This window comes from Hemicordylus capensis, chromosome 1, assembly GCF_027244095.1.
Source record: "Hemicordylus capensis ecotype Gifberg chromosome 1, rHemCap1.1.pri, whole genome shotgun sequence".
Classification (NCBI taxonomy): domain Eukaryota; kingdom Metazoa; phylum Chordata; class Lepidosauria; order Squamata; family Cordylidae; genus Hemicordylus; species Hemicordylus capensis.
In genome coordinates, this window is record NC_069657.1 from 325625186 (window position 1) to 325648117 (window position 22932).

The 22932-nt window shown below is 47.0% G+C and overlaps 1 protein-coding gene and 1 long non-coding RNA gene across 6 annotated transcripts in view; one reads left to right on the forward strand and one right to left on the reverse strand.

The window, feature by feature from the left end:
• Nucleotides 1-5234: 5234 nt before the first annotated feature.
• LOC128348626 (uncharacterized) lies at nucleotides 5235-9456 on the reverse strand. The gene is made up of 3 exons (XR_008318381.1): nucleotides 9318-9456; nucleotides 6889-6927; nucleotides 5235-5460 (listed from the first exon to the last, which is right to left on the reverse strand). It is a non-coding gene; the product is annotated as an uncharacterized LOC128348626 (long non-coding RNA).
• A 75-nt stretch (nucleotides 9457-9531) lies between these two features.
• The window catches only part of GRIK2 (glutamate ionotropic receptor kainate type subunit 2), an 808572-nt gene continuing 795171 nt past the window's right edge, over nucleotides 9532-22932 (forward strand). For all 5 annotated transcript variants that reach the window (XM_053299652.1, XM_053298872.1, XM_053301185.1 and 2 more), the window contains exon 1: nucleotides 9532-9663. In XM_053299652.1, coding sequence (XP_053155627.1) covers nucleotides 9549-9663 — 115 coding nt within the window. In that variant the 5' untranslated portion in view covers nucleotides 9532-9548. The remainder of the gene's footprint in view (nucleotides 9664-22932) is intronic.

Here is a 22932-nt window from a genome sequence, read left to right on the forward strand (position 1 = left end):
GTGGGACTACTCTGAGTAATTCCTCATCGTGCCAGCCCGAGTCCTCTTAATGACTAACTAGCGTATGCCATAATATCTGTTAGACTTGAGATGGGTCGTTTCCTCTGCTGCCTCCTGCTCTTTGTCGGCTGTGGGTGCTTGGAGTTGGGCTGGAAAGGAGCAGCCATGGATTCCCCGCTGGCGACGGTGGAGCGCTCAGGGAAGTCCTCCGTGCCTGCTCCGGGAACCGGGATCGATTAAGCTGCAAGTCACAGCCAGCACGGCAGCCTGAGCCCAATGGCTAGGAGTGCGCGCTGCCTCTTTTCCTGCCGCACAATGGCCTCATTGACTATTTATTTACGCTGCACAACAAGGCTGCTGTTGACTCCGACACAGGAGCCTTTTCAGCTCGGAAGCCGTCGGGGCGGCTGCCCTCCTTAGACAGCTCACCCTGCCAGCTCATGCACCAGATCTGTGGAGACGGAGCTGGGCTGTGACCAGCAGCCATCGAAAAACAGAACTTCTAAGCACCGCAGTCGCCTGCAAGAGAGAGGAGCCAATGGTAATCCCTCTGATGTTTGGAGGCGGGTCCCTCTTATCCGTCCAATCAGAGAGGACCTAGAAAAGCAAAGGGGATCCCTGAACTGGGATTGCCCCTTTAAGCGGACATGCAGGGAAATGCCAGCGAATAATTGCCAATAGGCAAGGCTTGTGTTGCTTCTGCAGGCCGAGCAGGCGGGAAAGCCTGGGGATCTCCGTAATCGTGATAACCTTTTGGGGAAGCAGATCTCGAGACTGAGTAGCTGGAAGAAACCGAGGCAGGGAAGGGGAGGGGAAGAGGGGGCAATGACCCATCGCCGAGATGGGATGTGCCGTGGAAAGCATACCTCTGGTCCAGAACATAAGCCTAGCTGATGCTTGTTGTGTATGTGTGGGCAGGGCGCTGTCAGGTTAGCCAGCGGTGGGCACAAGGCGCTCCCACACCCGCTCTGGTTAAGGTGGGGAAAAGAAATCGCACTTGCCACTAGAAAGTCGAGGCAGGCGACTGACCACTGTGCAGGGCCCCACACAGAGGGTGTGCCCTAGCAAGGAGGTGTGCGAACTGCGCCCTAGAAGAAGATAAACACACTCTTGGAACCAGGGAAGCAAATGTCGCTTGGCACACAACGCGCCAGCCACTAGTCCTCTTGCATGTGGTGGGCATCTAACTCTCCGCCCCTCACTTGTTTCTTCGGTGAAGGCAACGGAGCTTTTCAAGTGGGTACCCATTTTGTCACCACGCGTCCTTTGTCCCGGCACAAACTCAAATTCATTTTGCGCGGAGTATAGCGTCATCTTAAACATGTTTACTCGGAAGTAAGTCCCAATGGCGCTTACTGCTAGGTGAGTGAGCCTTGCCTATCGCAGCCCACTCGTTAGCGCCCGGTTCCCTGCCTTGTTTTAGCATTCAGTCACGGTTAGGCATGTTGGGGGGTGGGGTCTAAACGTCTGAATTTGGGTGGAGTGGGAATTACGATCCTAGCCAGGGATGGTGAGGCTGGAAGATGGGGTTACAGTTGCTCCCGATTCCATCCCGCAGAGTTCAGTGATGTGATCCTGTGCCCGTGGTGCTCATTTCTCTTGAGGGAGAAACCTACATTTGTGAGAATGCGGGGTGTGCGTAATGAAAGGCTGCGAGAGACATAATCCAATCAGTCCACAGCTCAAGCCGAAATATTTTGACTGAAGTCGGTTTAGTCCCACTGAGTGACTTTCAGCCTCTAGCCTGGAACTTAAGTTTGTCTGGGAACCGTATCCTTGAAAAGTCCAGTGGTGTGAAGGCTGTGGCTATTCAGTGCTGAGGGAAACACACTTTGCACATGGCTAGAGGCGCCCTCTTCCTTCACTTCACTTTCAAAACAAGTTGCTGCCGCCGCCTCTGCGACTGAAGAGATGCTCTGTGCTTCTGGAGAGCAGATCCTTCGAGGTGGTTGTTTGCGGTTCGGGCAGTAAGTCGCCGAAGATCATCAAGGTCTTGGGAGGATGAAAGAGTTGCGGTCAGGGGAACAGGCACCAGGAGCAGAGCAGGCGCGTTCACCTCGGCCGCTCCCCTGGCGTTTGGGCTGCTGCCGCTACGCCTGTGTGTGCATGTTTGTTCTCACTCCCGCTCCGGGCTCACTTTGTAGCCGGGATTCCGAGGCAGGAAAAGCGGCGCTGTGTCTTTAAAGGGCTCTGCGCGGAGCTCCCGGCAGGAGGCGTGTCTCGCTCGCTCTCCTCTGCTTGACTGCCGCGGCTGCTGCTTTCAATTGAGCTCAGCGCGCCGCCTCTGCTCCTCAGCCTCAGACCCCTGTCCAACTGCAGCGCCGCGACTTTCTGGGGGGAACGCAGCCCTTCCGCCTCCCCTGCCCTTCGGCTCTGCCCTTCTGAGCAGCGGATCAAGGTAAGGAGGAGACCTCCCCAAGCTGGCCTGGGACACCGAAACAACAGGCTGCTGCTGCAGATCGCGTGCTGGGCGAGATACTTTCCAACCGAATGTCTTGCCAAACTGCCTGTGCAGGCGGAGAAAGAGGGAGGGAGAGAGGGAGGGGAGGGATGAAATGGGGGGACCCACCAAGAGCGAGGGAAAGCGCTGCAAAGTGATGGGGATGGCAGACTGCTCCGGGCACCTGGGCGCTGCTCGCTCTGAGCGAGAGGCGCTGTCCAGGTTTCTTGAAACTAATCTAGGCAGGCAGGCAGGCAAGAAAGAGCTGGGCGAGCAGCAGAACTCCGACAGGGAGTGTCTCTGTCGACCTCCGTTATCCACCTTTCAGTTCCCGGTTTCATGTGAGAAGTAACTGGCTCTCTCCTCCCCTCGCCTCTCTCCATCTCGGATTGCAATACTAAGCACACTTACTTGGAAACAAGTTTAACTGAAATCAATGCAACTTCCTGCCCAATGAATCTGGTTACGACTTGGTGTGTAACTTTCCGCTGAACCCAATGCATGTTTGTTTGTTTGTCTGTCTGATTTGTAGACCGCCCCAAACTTCCGTCTCTGGGCGGTTGTTTACTCCGAAGTAACCCCCTCTCCCCCGTGTTCAGGTGGGGCTTACTCCAAGGGAAGTGTGCAAGACCTTGGTTGCCTGCCTGCCTGCCTGCCTATCAATTGCTGCCTCCATCTCTCCGCCCTCTTGGCGGATCCCGCCAGAAGCGGGTTCCTCTCCACTGCCTCTAGTGCACCCCGGACCCTTCCCGCTGCGCCTTGCCGAGCAGACCCTCCCATTGTTCGGAGCTTCAGAGAAGAGGCTGCGAGCGTCAGGCGTGCGACCTCCTCCGGCATCTTCCCGGCGCCCTCCCTGAGCGAGAAGCTTTCTTCTCCATAGCAACGCTTCGGTGTCCTTATAGCCCATCCAATCACCTAGTTAAAGATTGCCACCGTCTGTAGGTGCTAGTGCAACAATCCGCAGTCCGTCGACGCCAAAAGCAAAATTCTCAGTTTCAATGGTAATGCCTCGGAATTTGCACCCTTCGGTGGTAGACTCCTCAGCCACCCGCAATGAACTTCTCAACAAAAGCGCGGGTTTCTATGGGGCTACTTTGAAGTACGTGTGGCCTATGTGCTGCAGTCTTTATGTGTCAAGGGCGGGGGGGCCTTCGCGTTGGTACCCCATCCGCAAATCCATTAAGCCAGCTCGCACTCAGCTCTATCACCCAGATACACCGAAGTACTTGGATAGGACCACTATGACTCGATCTGCTTCAGTCCAGGCGCTTCGGCTTGTTTAGGCTGCGAATCTGCCAACTAGCCCTTCGCTGGATTAAAGCCACACACTCTGATTTGATTGATTGGGATTTTCGTCTGGGTAGACAATCGTCTATATTTCAATGATACTTTCCATCCTGTCCCTTTCCCCGCGCCGTATGTAGTTAAACAAACTCGGATATACAGCCTGATTCTACCCCAGTTTAATCAGAAGTAAATCTCGCTGCGTTCACAAAGCAGCTTACTCCCAGTGCATAGGACTGCAACTGTAAACTATCAAAGCCCAGTTCGCTCGACTTTGTCCAACTGTAATGCCCCCTGAAGGTCAGAGCCTCCGGTAATGGCCAAAGGGTCAATTTGCTAGCCAGGCTCTCCGTTAGAAACTGGACGGATTATTCTGCATGCAGAGCCTGAGGCAACGGTTTAGTTTGTTTTGTTTGCTAATGAAAGCTTGTAACATATTTGAAGATTTGATGTGGGCGGAGAGAGAACCTCAAGCCTCCATTTCCCCCCAGGGTAAAAACAAAACAAAACACCACAGAAGCCAAGAGGCGGCGGCAGGCGTGGGAGAGTGATGTATGAGTGAAATCATAAATGTTTGCATTGGCTGCTTTCAAAATGTGCCGTCTCTGTGAAGTCCAAAAAGTGCCTGAGCAAGTAAATCTATCATCTCCTCAGCTCCTTAATTAGGATGCACAGCTTTTCGGCAGCTAAAAAATTAATTACCATCTTAAAATGCCATTAATCATCGGCACAGCAGAAAGGGGGTTGCGAGTGGCGAGCGCAGCTAATAGCGGGCAGAGGGGAACCTCCCGCTTTCCGAACTGCTGGGAGTGGAGAGCGAGTGGGCCCCGAGCAGAGCTTCACTTACAAGATCAACATTCATCTGGAGTACTTTGGCAAACGGCACGGCGAGGTGGTTGCTGTTCTTCGGGGGGGAGCAGCTGACTGATTGGTCATCAAACTGCCACAGACCTCAGTCTACACATAAACCCGAAGGAGATGCACAGGTCAGGTGTCGCACATGGGCTCCACACAGACAGCGGCAGGCAGAGAAATCTTGACGGCAGCAGCCGCAGGAGAATCTAAATTTCAGATATGTGTGGCCAACATTTCTCGAAAACCATTAAGCTTCAGCTCGTGTCAAAGGCAGGGCTTAAATGTATTGGTGATTTAAAAAAAAAAAAAATCCTCTCCCAAAGTTAAGTATCGCAACCCACGCGCATCACACAAACCCTAGAATCAGATCTTAGATGGGGTCCCTTTGACCTCAAGATGGAAAACCATTTTCCGAGCCTCGTGGTAATATATCTATATATTATATAGATATATTCCATCAAGTGAAAGCCAGCTCGAAGAGACACTTTCACGGAAACACGAGGTGACAGGGGAAGGACTAATCAGTGTATAGTTCAAAGAAATCGTCCCTTACCAATGCAGCCCTTACTTATTCAAGATTATTACTTGCAGAAGAGGCCCAGACACACGGCTTTTTTATACGGCGCGCAGGCCTTTTTTATTTTTTTTTATTGGTTTCATCTTATTCGCCGTCCCGCCTTCTGTACGTGATGTATGTATTTTCATTTCCACTTTACGTGAGCTGTGACCTTGGAGGGCGAAAGGATGTTCCTACTAGACTTCGTATGGCGGAGAGGAAGAGTAAATCAAGATACACAACAGGAAATTGAGTATTAAAGGTTTCCTCCAGCAGATCACTGATACTGAAGGGCGGGGTTGTCGTTGAATCGGTTCCAAGGAGCCTGTGTTAGAAAGCAGATGTAGAGCAGGCCTGACATACATACCTGAACAGATATCAGCTGGTATCTTAGCGAAAGACCATAACATCGGGGCTCCTAAACTCTCGCACTGTGCTTTTCTGGAGAGAAAAAACGCCATGAGGATTTGCTCTGGGTACACATTCAAAAAAGTAGATATGTAACTAGGAAATAATTTAAATAAGGACAGGTTTCTCTTTTTGACGGTAAAAATGGCTTAATAAAGATTGAAACGCCAAGTGCAGCCTCTATTAACAGATGGCAATCGGATTGGAGCGTCGAAGGCCGAAATTAATTATATATTTCAGGAATGGCCTGTGTCCACAGGGAGTCATTCACAACCATTACAATCAACCAGCCATTAGCCATTAACTTTAATGGGATGTGGGTTGTATCCTAAATGTGGTCAATTGATTTTTCTGTATGTTCTAAACAGTTGGTGGCCTAAGACGCATATTGTGGTAGAGCTCTGGATAGAAGAACCGAGATCTTGGAGAGAAGGGGTGGGGGGATTGTATTTTCATGTCAGCATCTAGTGAAGGGAAGGGAGTGAAGGTATCGTACAATCTGCAGGAGAGAAAGCAATCTTGAATAATCAGGACAGAGAGTGCGTGCAGTATTAACTGCATAATAGTTAGAGTAGATATACAAACAATGTGTAGGTTCTGTGTGATTTATTTTTACATCCAAATTGCAAATCATGTATGCGTGTGTGTGTGTATCAACAGTTCTGTTTAGGGTATGTGGTACTCTCCGTGGTACTGAAAAGAAGAGTGGCTGTTCAGCTATACTGAATGCCATCAGGACAACTCCGGTAGCTGTCCGTGGTGGTGGTGTTACCTTTCACAAGCACCAAATAAGATTTAGGAGCGTAGAATATTGCAGAATAAATATAATTCATAATGCTTTCTTTCAGCATTTCACTTGTTGGATAAGATGGCTAGATGGGAATGTGATGAGCCTCTTAAAATACAGATGAGGGGTAGGGAAAGCGAGAGATGCTATAGAGAAAATAAATTTACACAATCTCTCAAGTTATTAACTATAAACATATTCTTCCCAAATCTAGTGTTTGCTGCCATTTACATCAAAGTTACATTGAACGTCATGTTAAACTCTCGAAAGCAGCAAATTTGAATTCTAAACGTGTACAGTGGTCTGTTCCTCCCAGGGGTGTCCCTATAACTGAGCAGATGGGTTCAAAGAACCCGGCCCCCCGACTCCTGATGACCCTCCAGCTCCACCTGTTCCTATTTTCTTCTTCATCTCCCTCACTCGTTGGGGCCACCAGGGAGAGGGGCGAACTTGGGCCTCCTCTGCCCTAACTACGCCCCTGGACTCCCTCGATATCTACAAGAGCCCTGGTCTGCGTTGTCAGTACTTTGAAATGTTGAGAAGTGTCTTAATACTCACAGAAGCCGCGTTTCGCCTTCTTTTACTCATTTGCTCTTGCTGCAAGTAAAGCAAAGTAAACTGAATAGCAAAGGCAACAGACAGAGACCCTCTCAGACTGCACATTTCCCGGGAAGATATCCCGGCTGCATACTGAAGGAGTCGCTAGATATCCTTGCTTTCGGCATTTGCTACACTCTTTTTGTTGTTGTTCAAGTGCTCCAATAGTCAGAGCATTTGATTGAATTGCCTGCTAGACTGCAGAAGTAGCCATTCGTGATGCTTCGTTTTGACTCTGTAGTAAGGTTTTCATCTTAAATAAACACAAATCCGAGCTATGTTTAATAATACTTTACCGGCACGTAGTTTAATAATGCTTTAGCAGCAGTTCACCGGCGCTTTAAAATAAGCATGCACAAAGGAAATCAGTAGGTGTAACGTTAAAAAGTTATTTTGAATTTGTTAGCACGAAACATAAGCTTCTAACAGCCAAAGGTCCAAATTCACAGCCGTAGAAGTTCAAATTAAAAACAGATGCAATCCTATTTATTTTATACCTACTTCGTACTGCTGTACCTAAACTCAATTGAATTCCACGAGTAGACAGTCATAGGATCTATGCTATCCTCGGATAATCCTCTCCCGGCTAGTATAGGTGTGTGAGCCACTTAAAGCAGATCTCGGTTGCTTTCATTTACTGCATGTCTGTCTTTTAGAGCTTTTTCTTCACTAAAATGGGAGAGAGCCTCCAGACAGAAGATTATTCTTTCAGATCATTGTAATGTGGCGATAATAGGCATTATCGTTTTTGAGTAGTCAATAGATTCACGAAGGACGGACTTTCTGACTGCACACAATGATTGTTCGTGTTCCACTAATATATTATAATGACTCCCCACAAAGGCACAATTCCGACTCCCCCCTCTTAAAGAAAAATCTGAATTGTATCTCGAAAAGTGTGACACGAATGCATTTATCCCAATCTGGGGGGAGGGGTATGACAATCAAAGCAAAGAAATAGAAGAAATAAGAGTTTAAGGATACAGAGTAAGTACTTCACCAGCAAATTCAGCAAACTACACATCGCTTACACTGATACAAGCCCTTTTCTGACTCCGTACTAGGGAGTAAACAATTTGGGAACTGGAACACAAGTTTTACGTTTGCGACAGACTGTAGAGTCCAGGACACCCGATAACGCATTTATGATGTATATCTTTACTATGAATGGGTTTGTTCTTAAAGAAGGCTTTTGCAACTGCGTCTATGGTCAGACACATAATAAAGAAAGGAGAGAGAGGCATTTAGGATATGCACCTTTAAAACATAATCCAGGTATCATTGCCATTTCTGAGCAGATTGTGGGTCCTTTAGCTTTGTATAAGCTCTTAACCCTTGCATTTCCTTCTTACCTAAACTGGGCGTGTGTCTGAGTCAATGCTCTAGTGACTGTTGAGCATGACATGTGAGTGTCTGGATAGGGTTTAAAAAACCAAACCAAACCCAGAACTCGCGCTTGGAATGTTGTGAAACAATGGTGACATCCTTTCCCCTAGTTCGTAAGTTGCCTCCCTGGCCATCCAATTATAAGCACTGTGTGCATTAATGTTCATGGAATGCTCTTTCTCTCTCCCCCACCCCCGCCCGCACAAAATCCGGCTAGGAAGAATTGCTTAAACTGAAGCCGATCCAGGAGCAGTTCAAGACTTGTTTGAAATTGGCGTGAGTTCCTCTGAAGTCCAGGTGGGGCGATGCCGACGAGCCCTAGTCATGAATGAGCTCCAGATGAGTCAGTCCTGCTGGCAGGGGCAGCTCACTTGGCATAAGCCATCTTCTGTCGGTTTATGGATCTGGGTTCTGCACCGAGCGAGTGCCAGTCTCATTCACTTAACCTGGACTCCAACGGGCTCTTGGTCCCTGCAACCCATACATCAGCTCCCCCAGAAAGACTCTTCCACTCATAAGAACACAGTTCGTTTCCCAGAATACTAGAGGTTATTGAGGGAAAACCATCTAAATGTGAGGCACGTCATACAGCCACAGTGCTCCCCCCCCCTTCATATTATTAATTCCACGAGGGTAGGTAGGCGATGGAATCGGTTGCATAAGAGACCCGGGGAAGGGTTGTCTAGCTGGCAGCCTTAAGACAAGAGGAGCGATCTCAGTTTCTCGCACTTCATCTTGGCTGCGCGTCAGAAGCCGTACAGCAGTGCAGTAGAAGGGGAGCCCAACGGCCAGGCAAGCGCCCGCCTCTCGCTCGGCGGCGTTTTCTCAAGCTCGGATTGCCTATTGATTTCTCTCCCCCCCGTCTCCCCCCCCCCTTTGCCTGCCTCCTAGGTTCGCCCGGCTGGCCATCACGCCTGCATCTGCGTGCGTGTGTTTGGATTTCTCAAGGATTCTCCCCCTCCCTCTCGCTCGCTCCTCTCGCCCGACTACCATGGATGTCCTACCATTCCTTGCAGTTGAAGGTTGCTCCTTGGCGCAGTGAATGAAGATCATGCAGGGATTGCTAATGGCTTTGGGAAGCGGCGAGGCTCTCCCCTCTGTGTGACCATGCCGTGATCGCGTCTCAGGGCCAAACAGTTCTACGGCTCCTCAGCTCTTTATCCTACCGGGGGGAAACCTGACGTTTAAGCAAGGGGGCACAGAGGAGAGCGGCGCGTGTGTGCGTAGGAAACACCATGAAGATTATTTCCCCGATTCTAACTCATCCAGTCTTCAGAGGCACCATTCGGCTCCTGCTTTGCTTACTGTGGATTGGATATTCCCAAGGAACCACGCATGTATTAAGATTCGGTAAGGCGGCTTTGCTATCGTTTCTTGGCATGGTTATGTGTCCCTAGGATTTTGCCAGGGAAGGAGGGGGAGGTTGCGGGGGGGAGAAAGGGGGAGATGGAGCTACTTCCGGGCTAACATGGGTGTTTTGTCTCCTCCCGGTTGCATTGAAGGCGCCAGTTTGATCCTCTGCTGCTTTCCCCCGCGGCTGCCAAGCTGAGCGGTTGCCGATCAAAACAACCCGAGGAAAGTGACTAGAAAACAGCGCCCGCCCAGCCACGGCGTCGTGGGTGTCTGGGTGGCGGGTGGAGGGGTGATCTGAGTCTGGTGTGTTGGCTTGTGTTGTGCTTTCCCTTTGGAGTTGCCATAGTGGCGGGGGAGCTTCTTGGCTGGCAGCAGGACTGCTGATTCCTTCCCATTTGGCCGTTCCAGAAATGTTTCGCTTTCCGTCCGGCCCACTCAGACACCAAACACCAGGACGGCCCCAGTGTTAGCCACAGTCGCCGGGAAGGGAGAGCCCCCTGGCGCTGTTTCCCCTTCAACGTTGTTTACAAGCACTCTGAGTTGAGACGGATCAGGCCGTTGGCGAGCAGGCAGCAGCACGAGTAGGAAACTGTTGATCCGAATGTGTTTTCTCCAAAGTAATCGGGGGGACGCAAGTTGATAAGGACACGAGTTCCCCTTGATAAAGGGGGTGCGATTCACACCACACTTAAGCCAGGCAACAGCAGTGTTCTTAACTTAGGTGTGGCTGGTGTCTACAGGAACAATCGACGTTCCATTAAAGTCGGGAAGAACTCCTGTTGAGAATGGTTGGGACAATGCCCCCTTTGGGACAATGCCCGTTGCCCTCTTACACGTGGGCACTTGCGGGGAGGGGAAGAGGTTTGTGGGTCACAGCCTAAGCTTCCCTGTCCTTAAATAACTTATTCTAGACCATTCAGTTGTACCTAGCACTGGGCACCAGGGCAGATGCCAAAAAATGTTTGGCTGGGTGCCCCAGATCTCTTGCCTGGCTGCCCACGGCCGGTGTCCTCCAACGCCGATTTTATTTGGACAAAGCAGGAAGCCGTGGCAAGGGGGCAGGCGTAGAAGGTGCTCCGGGCCCCATGACTGTCTGCTCTGTCACTGAACCTCCATCCTTTCCTCTCCACGCACTTGAAATGGAAAGTGGGAAAGGATAGCGCAGAGCTCCTTCTTTCTCCCTATGGCCTCTTCCACGCCCTGTCCCTTCACTTTGCATTGGTGGAAGGGGTGGGAGGGGGGCAGCTGCGATGGTTGGGCCGACTCTTTGGGCTGGCATGACCCTCAGCCCCGTGCCTAGCAACAACCCAGCTGCTGGACTCAGTGGAGAAGGTGGTGGCAGCAGCCCAGGAGAAGAAGGTGGGCAACCTCCCAAGAGTATTGCTAACCACCTCCCCCCCATAAAACACACACCACTGCTTAAAAAACCGGCACGGCAGTATTAAATGTTAAGGCTGAGGGGTGAGATACTAGTGTACAGAAGAATAAACGCCCCCAAATTTTGTGCAGTGGTCAAGCTGTCACACGAGGTGATTGCAAAGAAATGAGAAAAACCAAGCAAGTATTGCGGGCCAGGTACCCGATCCTAATAGGATCCTGGCAATAATTCTGCTCTAAACTCTGGCAGCCCCATGGGGGTCAGCAGGATTTCTCCCCAGTAACTGATTGGGGGATCGCAGCCAAAGACACCCTAAGGACTTCGGAGGTGTGCCCGTGATTTAGGAACAATCACTGGCCACAAAACTGTTCTGAGGCGGTTTTCCGGCTACAGAAACTGACCTTTAACAAACCCCAAGACTAGACTGCGAGTCTGTCAGGTGAGAGCCGGCAAAGCTGGAGGAGTGTTCAGCCGCACTGCCAAGGTCAGGGGTTGCTTGAATCGCTCGGCGGGGGTTGGCGGGGGAGGAGGAAGCAAAGGTAGCCAAGCGCACTGATCCCTCAAGAGGAGAGAGCGTTGAGGCAGCAGGAGAGAAGCTGGGACTCGCTCCTCCGTTCTCCGTCCAGTCCGGGGATTCGCGTCTCCTTGAAGTCAGTGGCAAAAGTCCCGCTGTTAGGAATGGTTCTGCTTTGCACAGCGCTGGCATCCCCCGGCTATCATGGCTTGATGAACCTGGGAAATGTTTGTTGCTGTGCTGCCAAAAGACAGGCGTTCTTAACCTCCCAGCGAAGCAATCCCTCTTTTCGCCCCTCATCATGACGCGAGTCTTGCCATTCTCATCGGGAAAGAGCTGGGCTTGTGGAGCGCCAGGGAAAAAAAAAAGGCAACAAAGTTTTGCTCAACACAGGACAGCAACTCCCGGACGCTTTGGCCGGGGAGATGGCTCGTGATTCAAAAGAAAAGGCGCTGCTGGGCTGGTAGTGATCTGGTCTGCTCAATTCCTAGTTGCACTTTCTTTCTTTTGCCCTCCCCCTCCTCTGCGATGCTTACGGCACGTTGCTCTTGGCAACCGTCTCCAGGAATGCCTCGCGTTGCTTTGAACACAGCTAAAGATGATGGTCCTTGAAACACCTGTGGGCTGTTTATTGCGGCGAGCCTGACCTGCAGTCCGTTGATATCGGAGGCGGGCGGGGGGGGGGTGGATGTCGTTTGTGATGAGAGACGGGTCCCTGTCGGAGGCTGAGTGTTGGGATCCGCTGGGCTATGAAAGTCAATCAGTTGCCACCCACGCCTTTCCCCAAAGATGCTCTGTAGGTTAATTAAAGATGCCCTGCTCGGGAATTTCCCATCAATGCTGGGTTAGCCAAATGAAACATTGACTAGAAGGTTGTTTGATCGATCAGACAGTGGAGGTGGCAGCACTCTGAAGGACAGCTGTACAATGTATATGTCTCCCCCCCGCTCCTCCGAACTAACTGCTCAGTGTGCACTGAGGGACGTGGATTTAAACCCTATGTAATCCCATTGAGGTAAATGGCGAAGCTTTAGATCAGTTGAAATCCGATTTCTTCTTCTTAACTGTGGAACCGGCTGAAAGTCTGCCTTCCCAAACGATCTTCTGGACAAAAACATCTGCTAGAGCTTAATTGTTGGTACTGAAGGCAGTGTATAAAACGTGAAACATCCTCTTATATCCCACCTCAGACTACCTCCCCAGTCCAACAGTTACCTTATGGGGGGGGAGCTGAGATAGGATGCTAAAGAAGAAGGGGCTTCTTTCTTTGCCAGTTTTGTTCATTACCTCATGTTTGCCAGTGAATGTACAGTAAATGCTCTTATAGCTTTTGTCAAGGTGTGTGTGTGTGTGTGAGAGAGAGAGAGAGAGAGAGAGAGAGAGAGAGAGAGAGAGAGAGAGAGGTGTGTTTATTCCAAAAATGCTTAGTTCAAAGATGCTTAGTTCAACTTCCACAAGACATTGTGGAGACAAACTACCATTCTGGGTAAATGAAATCAAACTGAGTGATCAGGAGTAAGAGTCTGTAGAAATATCTTAGTGATAAAGAAAAATATCCCTGACAGAAACAGAGAGAGGACCTAGGAAATCCCCCCCCCCCGTGCTCAGGAAATCCTCAAGCTCCCCCTTTCCTCAGTCTGGAACCATGAGGGCACTGTAACAGCAGCCTGCCAGAACACTCCCCCCACCCCATTTCTCTCCCTCCCTCCCTCCCACCCTCTCTGCCATGTTTGGCATTTCCTCTCCCATGGTGTGGGGACTTGCCAGTGTATCCCTCCATCATCTTCCTCATCTTCATCTCCCCTCCATCATCTTCCAAGTCCTTTTCTTCCACCGAATCAGCTTGGCTGAGGTTGTCAGTCACTCAAATACAATGACAACAACAAGGCTGTTTGTGCACAAAACTTGTATATACACATAACTTAGATGGATCAACTTCTGTGAAAGGCAAATGAAAGATAACTAACCCCCCAGGAGTGCCATTCAGTCAACAAATTCAAGTCCAGCAAGGCCAAGAGAGACAAAGTGTTTGCTGGGATCACTACCTCCAGTTGCTGAAGCTCATTATTCAGGCACAAGAGCAAGTAGCCAGGCTGATGGCTGGCTACCTATATACACAGCTTACTATCACACCAAAATGAACACATATTGTCAAAGGGAAAATAAACTAAAATGACTTTGGTGTAATCCTGACAGCTATTGCTCATGCATTTGGATTCTGGGCTGTGCAACCAGACAAAGGAGGGCACCCAAGGAAGGGTTACTATGCAGTCTATAACTAATATAATCAGCAGGAGCATTACCACTGATTTCATTGGAAAAAAAACAAGTTGCCCTGTAAAAGTTAAAAAGGTACAACATCGCAATTTCAGGTTATTTTTTGTTTTCAGTTGTTGAGATGTTTTTGAATAAATGTCATGGACCCATACATACATGTACAGGCTAGTGGATTTTGATTTAATTTATACATCAACAGTGTTTCCAGCTCCTCTTGCAATAACATGTCAGTTAATAGATTTAATTACTGTCTATTTGTCTGCTTGCCTCAGAGTGAAGTTTAGCAAATTCCAGGCTTTGGTGAATCAGATGTACACCAGAATAGTCTTTCAGTACCACGGCCAGCACCAATTCTTTTGTGAATCATAGCTTTTTTGGAAGATTGCTCTGCAATTTGTTATGCGAATTTGTTATTCTGTAAACAATATAGGTGATGTGTCTAAATATATTCTTAAACCTTATTATGGAATATCGCCAAGACCTTGAGTTCAGCTTTGAATGACAATGCCTTGAAATCAGTAGAGAACCAAACCTACTGCTATATATTTACTTTTTTCCAGCTAAATGTGTGCGGGCTTCACAAACTAGTTGGATTAGAAGGGTTTGTGTGCTTTAATAGGCTCTTCATAATAGTGTCAAGATGTTTTACTTCTAGTTTACTGATGGCTGTTAGTCAAACTAGTATTATAGGACACAAGCACATTACACCCTGATCTGAAAAACATTTGCACAAAAATAGGGCTCTCACTAGAGAGCCTAACAGAAATCTTGGTTGATTAATCATATAGCTTTTAGTCAATTAATCATTTGATTAAATTTGCATGTGATTAAAACCATAGTTTTGAAGCAAAAATCATACAGTGGGCAGGTTCCAGACTAAGTTAGTCATAACCAAGCACCACTGACGTAAATGAGACATGTTAGTCATTAAATCCCATTAATGTCAATGGGACATAGGCCAGCATCTAAACTAGCTTAGACTAGATGCTGCTTATTAATTGTTGTGTATATTAAAGAAGTGACTGGAAGTGGCTCAGTCTATGGGATAAGAGCTTTAAGAAGAAAAAAACTACTTGGTATAAAAACTAAGTAATTAAGTCAGAGGGCCAGTAGAAACACTACACTCTCTAAGGATAATCAACTTTTAGCAAGAATATCTAGGATCAGCAGTGAGACACAATAGCTGTTTTAGAACACTGATAACACATGGGCCATTTCCCACCAATTCTTTAATAAACATATAAAAATACCTTTAATCCCTTTTCTACATATAAGGATGGTTTGCAGAATCCAAGAGCAGAACTACAATGAAGCCAATCACAAACACAACATCTAAATTTGCTAATTGAAATCAGTCTCCGCAACTAAATTAAACTCAACAGTTAAAATCCAACTCCAAAAGCATTTAAAAATAGCAAAGCAGTATCACATTTGGTGGGTTCACAAACTGCCTGTAAGTACTTAATAAGAAGGTACTAGAGTAACCAGAAATCCTGGGGAGCACACACACTCCCATTGGGCATGTTGTGTGAAGGCACTGACATGCCTGGTTACCAACATCACCTTTAGATTTTACTGACTTCGTCAAGCCAATTTCAATTCCTCGTTTCAAGTCAGGCAGAAAATCAAAGGTGCAAGTTGGTAACCAGCACGTTGGTGGCTTCACACGACATGCCTGACTGGAGCGTGTGTTCTCCACAATTTCCTACTTGGTAAGTACTTACATGTGGTAGTTTGATTCCACCCATAAAATCTTTACAAACTCAGTTAAGAGTCAGTTAGTAGATATCATAAGGCTGGATAAACCATTATAGAGTAGATCTCCAGTCAAATAGAAGTCCTTGCCACAGTTTAATTAAGTGTATGTCTATGTAGAGATTAGGTCCCTCTCAGTTTCTATTCATAGTCCAGACCACAACAGCAGGTTCCGTGTCAGAAGGCGAGGCCTGTCTATGAGGCTGACTGAGGTGGTTGTCTGGAGGACTGGTGGAGCTGGAGGATTGATAAGAGGTTCCACCACCTGCTCTTCTCCCCGCTGCTTCTGGCAAGCCTTTGGCTTGCCCATGGCCTCCCTTATCTAGCTGTGTATCAGCAGTGACTGCTGCTATTCCTTCTTCTCCAACTGCTCTAATTTGCTAGATTTTAAAAAGCAAGAGGAGAAAGAAGCAGGAGAGCAAGTGTGGAGAGCAGTGATGGACTAAAGCAGTGTTTCTCAACCACCAGTCCATGGACCGGTGCCGGTCTGTGGGGCATTGGTACCAGTCCATGAGGCATCACTAATAAAAATCACCCCCCAAAAAACCCACCCATTTTGTGCTGGCGGGGGCCACCGGGAGCTCTCAGGAGCTCATTTCCAGGCAGCCCTTGCTGCTGGATAACATTCTTTTAGGAACATAGGAAGCTGTCATATACTGAGTCAGACCATTGGATGATCTAGCCCAATATTGTCTTCACAGACTGGCAGCGGCATCTCCAAGGTTGCAGGCAGGAGTCTCCCTCTGCCTTATCTTGGAGAAGCCAGGAAGGGAACTTGGAACCTTCTGCTCTTCTCAGAGCAGCTCCATCCCCTGAGGGGAATATCTATCTAGTGCTGCTCACACCAGTCTCCCATTCATATGCAACCAGGGTGGGCCCTGCTTAGCTAAGGGGACAAGTCATACTTGCTGTCACAAGACCAGCTCTCCTCCTTGAAATGAACATTATCTAGCAGAGAGGGCTGCCTGGAAATGAGCTCTGGAGAACTGCCTGAAATTGTTTTTTGGGAGGTGCTTGGGGGTGGGGGTGAAGGGGGCAACTCACTTACTAACTTCTGGTCTAGGAAACTGCACATGAATAATGTAGTCCATGACTACAAAAACGTTGAGAAACACCGGACTAGAGTATCTCCCAGGAGATGCTCTACTCCACCATGTTCTTCTCTTCCACATTTCCTTTTCTGCACCATTTGTCTCTTCCTTAAAAACCAAACCAAACCAGGGAGTGGTAGGGGAAACATGAGGAGAAGCAGCAGCAGCAGTGGTGGTCATGTTAGCATGTTGCTAGTAAGAGGCAGGATGTGAAGCACATGGGGGGGGGCATACACCACTGGGTAGCATGAGACATAGCAAGCTGACCTATAAGCAGAGGTGGCATCGTGCCACACCACTTAAGCTGCTAGGGCAGCTTGATCCAGCCCTGTTGGTCAGATGGCCATAATTGTTCGGTTCCCCCCCCCGCAAAGCTATACACATGAGGAGAAGCAGCAGCAGCAGTGGTGGTCATGTTAGCATGTTGCTAGTAAGAGGCAGGATGTGAAGCACATGGGGGAGGCATACACCACTGGGTAGCATGAGACATAGCAAGCTGACCTATAAGCAGAGGTGGCATCGTGCCACACCACTTAAGCTGCTAGGGCAGCTTGATCCAGCCCTGTTGGTCAGATGGCCATAATTGTTCGGTTCCCCCCCACCCCGCAAAGCTATACACCATAAATGGCCATGCATGCTAATCTGTGATATAGGGTTTACTGGGACTGAGAACGGACCCCTGCCTTTATATCTCTATCCTTTTTAAAGCACATACAGAAGATGGATTGTGGCCTGTGATCAGAGAGGTGTGGCACCTCATAATCTTTTCATAAAAATGACCCCATAATCCTGAATTCCATGCTGACTACAAGCTTGGAGAACCAATTGTACCCACAAATGTGGCCTTTAGGGATTCAGTTATAATTAGCCAGAGGCTAATTATTTTTGAATGTTCAGCCTATCCAAGATTCAAATATACACATACTTTCCCCATGCCTACACTCCTCAAACACATTTTGTGCACTATCTCTACCATGTCAGTGGAAAGAAGTTGAAGGAAGCAGTTAGTGGATGATAGATATAGAATATTGCATGTCACCTTCCTTTTCTTATTCCCTCATCTTCCTTTTCATTCTCTTAGTAGTTGTATTTAACCTTTTCTTTTAGGTAAAGGGCATTAAATGATATAATATTGATAGCTGGGTGGCATTTTTTCCTAGGCTGGAAAAGAATGGCACAGGGGGACATACAATTTTTTAAGTTCTTCAGTTGTATGTTTCCATCTTTACCAGAAGATTGTGCCTTATTAAACTCAGGCCTCTTCAGTGAAATTTCTTTCTGTCAGATCGCTGATCCTGGGCAAATGACTCTAGAGCCATTTTATGATTCTAGTGGGGTGGGGGGGATCCTCTAGAATGAAACAGGAAAGGGAAACTAAGGGAAAGGAAACTAAAGGGAAAAATTAGGAGGGAAACGAAATTGACAGTTTTGCTTACGTTTTTTTTAAATTGCTTAACCACAAGCAGCCACTTTGTTGCTTTGTATCTTTAGGGATCCCATAGAGGTGGTAGAGGTGGATATCATAGGTAGTCTGAAACTTAGGGAACCTGCCTTGCTGTGTGCATTTTCCCCACTTCTATCACGGAAACCACTTTGCTTCACCTACGGAAATCTGAAATGCTACTTCAAAGCTGAAGCACACATTTTTTGCTAATCCCCTGCCAGCTGGGCAAATAGGCAGCTTTTGAAGTGGTGCTTCTCTTTTATCTACCAGAGGAGAGAGATCCGTATTCAGTCCCAGTACAGCATCCTCCAGCGGTTGTTGCTAGTGTCTACCTTGTGTTTCTTTTTATAATATGAGCCCTCTGGGGGCAGGGAACTGTCCTCTTCCTATTATTCTTTTTTCTTTGTAAAACACTTTGAGCACATTTCTGTTGAAAAGCAGTTAATAATAATAGCAGCTCACTGGAGACCCTTTGAAGGGAAATATTGCAGTTAAAAAATAGACAATGTGATTTCGTCCCATTACAATTGTTGCAGTAGTGAGGAGAGGAAGCTGTAGGTATTACATTTTGTCTATTGCTTTCTTCCGGTTGGGCAAAGGCCAAAAGGAAAATGGCTATGCAGACCATCAGAATTAAATCTCACCTTCTCTTCGTAGCCTCAGTGATGGGCAGTAAAGCACAGCAAGCGCCTTTGCACGGAATGGCCCACTAATGCTTTTGCTAATGGAGATTTAATAATATAGTATTGACAGCTGGATGATCATTTTTGCAAGGCCATTATTATAGTAACAGGGAGCAGAAAGGGAGAGATGAAAAGGGGGAATGTTGGGACCTTAAATGTGCTTTTTCAGGGCCTCTTTCTGTACTGGATTGGTCTCTTTTACTTGAATGTCTCCACAGCAGGCATCTTGAGTCCGATTTCTTTCCAACTGATTACTCTCTTGCTGGAAAATGACTCTTCATTGCTCTTGCACTCAGCCCTCCACATAGAAAAGGAGAGGAAGTGAATTATGCATTAATGCATTGAAGTTGCAGATATCACCACTGCCTCCTCTGAATTTTTCTGCAGGTATCTAAACTGTGCTTGAGGGTATTTGTATGGCAGGGATTAACTCTGACTTTTGATTTCAGAGAGATGTGAAAGACCTGGTTAGTTCTGCCACCCCTATAGAGCTGAGCGTGAGGTTATTTCTCTATTTGTTTATCAGGAACTGGGGGAAATTTCACCTGCTAAGGGCAAAAGGCCTTCCTTGTGCATTAGTGAGGTATTTAAACTCAGCAACAGCAAAACATCTTTGGAGGAAAGCTAAGGTTAAGAGTCTCTTGAAGGAAGGAAGGGGTGCAGAGCATTGTTATTGACTGGTCCAGATTAAAGAGCAGAGAGGAAGATTTCAATTTGATAACGTCACAGCCCTTCCTGTTTTTCTTTGCCGCGTGCGCTGACAATTTTGTAAGGTAATTAAATTGGCTGATTGAAGTCACAGTTGTCATGGGGCGATAAAGACCATTTGGATTTAATGGAATTTAAAAAAACAACAGTGCGCAGCACACAACTCTTCCCGAACAAGAATTCTAATGACCCATTCAGGGTGCTGACTCAATAGAACGTCCTGAAACAAGTTTAATTGAAAGGGCAAACCCGATTAGGTATATGCAGTCTTTATGGCTGGAGATAGGGGAATTAAAATTATCCTTTTAAAAAGACTCATTAATACATTATCAAGATTTAAGGCAGGTCAAATAAACTCTCTTCTGTAGGGAGTCTTTGAATCCACAGGCGTTTCCACTCCACACTGAGAGGCAAGCAAACTTGTGAAAGGATGTCCTATTGATCAGAAATAAAACATAGATTTTTTTATTGGCTACTTTAGACTTCTGGAAGTCTTGGAGAGTTCAATTAACACTATCAATATAAATGTGGGTGATGAGTAATGTGGCTTCTGCTACTAAAGATAAGGAATTTGAGAACAGATTTATTACTGGATTTCAGGTTTGCAATTTAACACAGAGGTCTTCTACTTTAGCTACTTCCAGGATTATTTTTCTCAATGTATGCAGCCTTGTATCCATCTCCGGTTTAATCTATCATCCCTGTACATATTTCACAATTAAAATATTGTTAGATGCTCTGCCAAAATGCATAAAATAAGCAAGACCGTATGTCATTTCAATTCACTTCAGTTTCCAAGGCTCCATGAAGTAGAACTTCAGATTTGGTGCCATCATGTAAACTGGGAGATTAGAAGAATCCAGTTCATCACATTATGCATCCTTCTGTACCTAGCCAGAACCTAGGAGGAATTCGTGGGTCATGGTTCTTTGTTGCTGTATGCTAAAGACAGAGGGGGAGGAGAGGAAATTTGGAGGGCTCATCCTCAGTTGTCACAGGGCCCACACAAACCTTGCTACACTCCTGAGTAAAAGTATATACCTATTGTGGGAGGAGAAAAATGGAAAATGGTACTCTGCACTACATTATCAAGGTATCAGGGTGGCGTTGCTTGTCTTATAGTGAGGACAGGGGAAGAAACAGTACCAGGATGGCAATATAGAGAGAGTCACCTGGTTACCAGAACAGTGTAAGGTTGTTCATATGACCATTGTTGGGCTTGGAAGGGAGATGAGGGGAAGGCAGTGTATAACCTACCTTCCCCGCAGACGATCCAGGATGGCGCAAGCAGAGCTGCTGCAAACACAGTCACTGTGGCGGCAACCAGTGCAGCATTCTGGAGGCTCTGGAAATGCTCCTTGACTTCCGGGAATCTCATAATGCACTGTGCACTGGGCGTGGTGCAATGGGGAATTCCACTATCAGATGGGTGCTATAGGTGCCCTATCTTCTCAGGCTGCCCGAGGAGAGAACCTTGAGGAGACACAGCCTGAGGAGTCTCCTTGTGCAGCTGGAGGAGACACACAATCCTGGCAGCTGGGTTAAGGGTGCACTCACACTCTTAACCTTGGCTAAGAGCCAGGGTTAACAGTAGAGTTAGGTTGAGCAGGAGCACCAGGATCACTGAGGATCCCGGCGCTCACATGAGCAGCGTAACCCAGGCTGGGATGCCCTAACCTGGGTTAAGCTGCTTGTGAGAACAGCCTTTGTAAGACCATATTCAGGATTCTCCTTGCTTCTGAGTGAGAACAATGTGAGGGCTTCATTTGGTCTCGTGACACTGTCATGATATCATCAAGCTCACGACATGATCCCTGATTGGTTGGGATCATATAATGAGGGAAGAAGAAGAAAAAAAAATAACACCAGATGATCAGCAGAGAAAAAGAACAAAGTAGCTGTGAACAGTCATGAGCAAACCCCAGAAGTATCTTTCAGATGTTTCTCAGGAGGCACTTTGCAAACAGTGTAGCACTGTTATAGTGGATTTTCATGGATGAGTGAACCAGCTCTCATTGTCTATTCCAACTACTTTTCCAATTTAAGAGAGGGATCTGATACCAAAGGTGTCCCTGACTGTTTTCTGTTCCCAAACATCAAAGGAAGGATGATTTTCCAGAGCTTATCTACCAGTGAACTGTTCTGACTTTTTAGGAACTTAAGCTTAGAGATAGAAATTAAACATTAAATGTATTATAGAAGTGAAGTATGTGCTTTCCTAAATAGGAGGGGGAAATCATATCCCCAACCTATGTTTTTATCTTGGTCATAAATGCTTCAGAGTTAATAATACCCAGAACTGAGTCCACAATGAGGAAATGATAGTATGTTGGTTTTAGCTTCACTTGAACTATACCACAGTACTGAACGATACTGAATACTGTGAACAATAAAGCTAATTAGCAGTCTTAATACATATCTGAAATATTAAAATGTCCACTCATGCATGTTTCCACATTTCCTAATAAGCAATAATCTGAGAATAAATTAGATCTGAGCATCAAATGTATATGTATTATTGAGTTTAAGTCACAGATTAGTGAGTCTATTAATATGTATTAATAGCTGGCCATTTTAATCCTGAAAGCAATGTAAATAAATAAATAAATAAATAATCAAGACAAATTCCTTCCCAGTACATGCCAAGTGCCCATGTATCAGAGGTTGTCACCTTGTGTCCCCAAATGTTGCTAGTCTACAACTCCCATCATCCCCAGCCACAATGGAGGATAACAGAGTCCTGTTTTCTTCCTCCTTTCCCTTTTTCAAGCTTGCAATCCTGACTAAGCAGAGGGATGAGGCAAGGTGAGGTGTGCACTGACTGACCACCCATTCCTTGCAATGACCTGGAGCACCCAGGGGACAACCATGTGCATGTACCAAGGGAGCAAGAAAACAAGGCTCTCTTATGCTTTAGCTGGGCTGCACAACTTCAGCACTTCAACTGTTGTTGGACTACAACTCCCATCAGCCCTGACTATTTGCCACTGTAGCTGAAAATTATGGGAGTTGTAGTCCAACGATTGTTGGAAGGCTAAAGTTGTGCACCTGCCGTATAGAGTTTGCCTCATGCAACAGCTCTGCACCTTAGGTGTGGAAGGATCATACTCTCACGGTTTTGGTCCAAATGTTTGGGTTTATTTTGCCCTTTCTTGTTTGCCCTTTCTCCTCATGCCATCATTAACATTAGTAACAATGAAATAGATTTTATTTTCTGAATAAGATCTAGCTCTCAGGGCATACATATAGATGTGTAAGGCATAAGGACCATCCGCATGCACTATAAATTGAGGATGTGACAAATGACCTATAATATCAATTTCAGTCCTGCCTTTTATTTACACACCTCACCTTCTCCTTTTGCTTTTACATGTTTCCTGAGCCTTTCAGACTCTTTCTTTGCATTGATCCGTGGT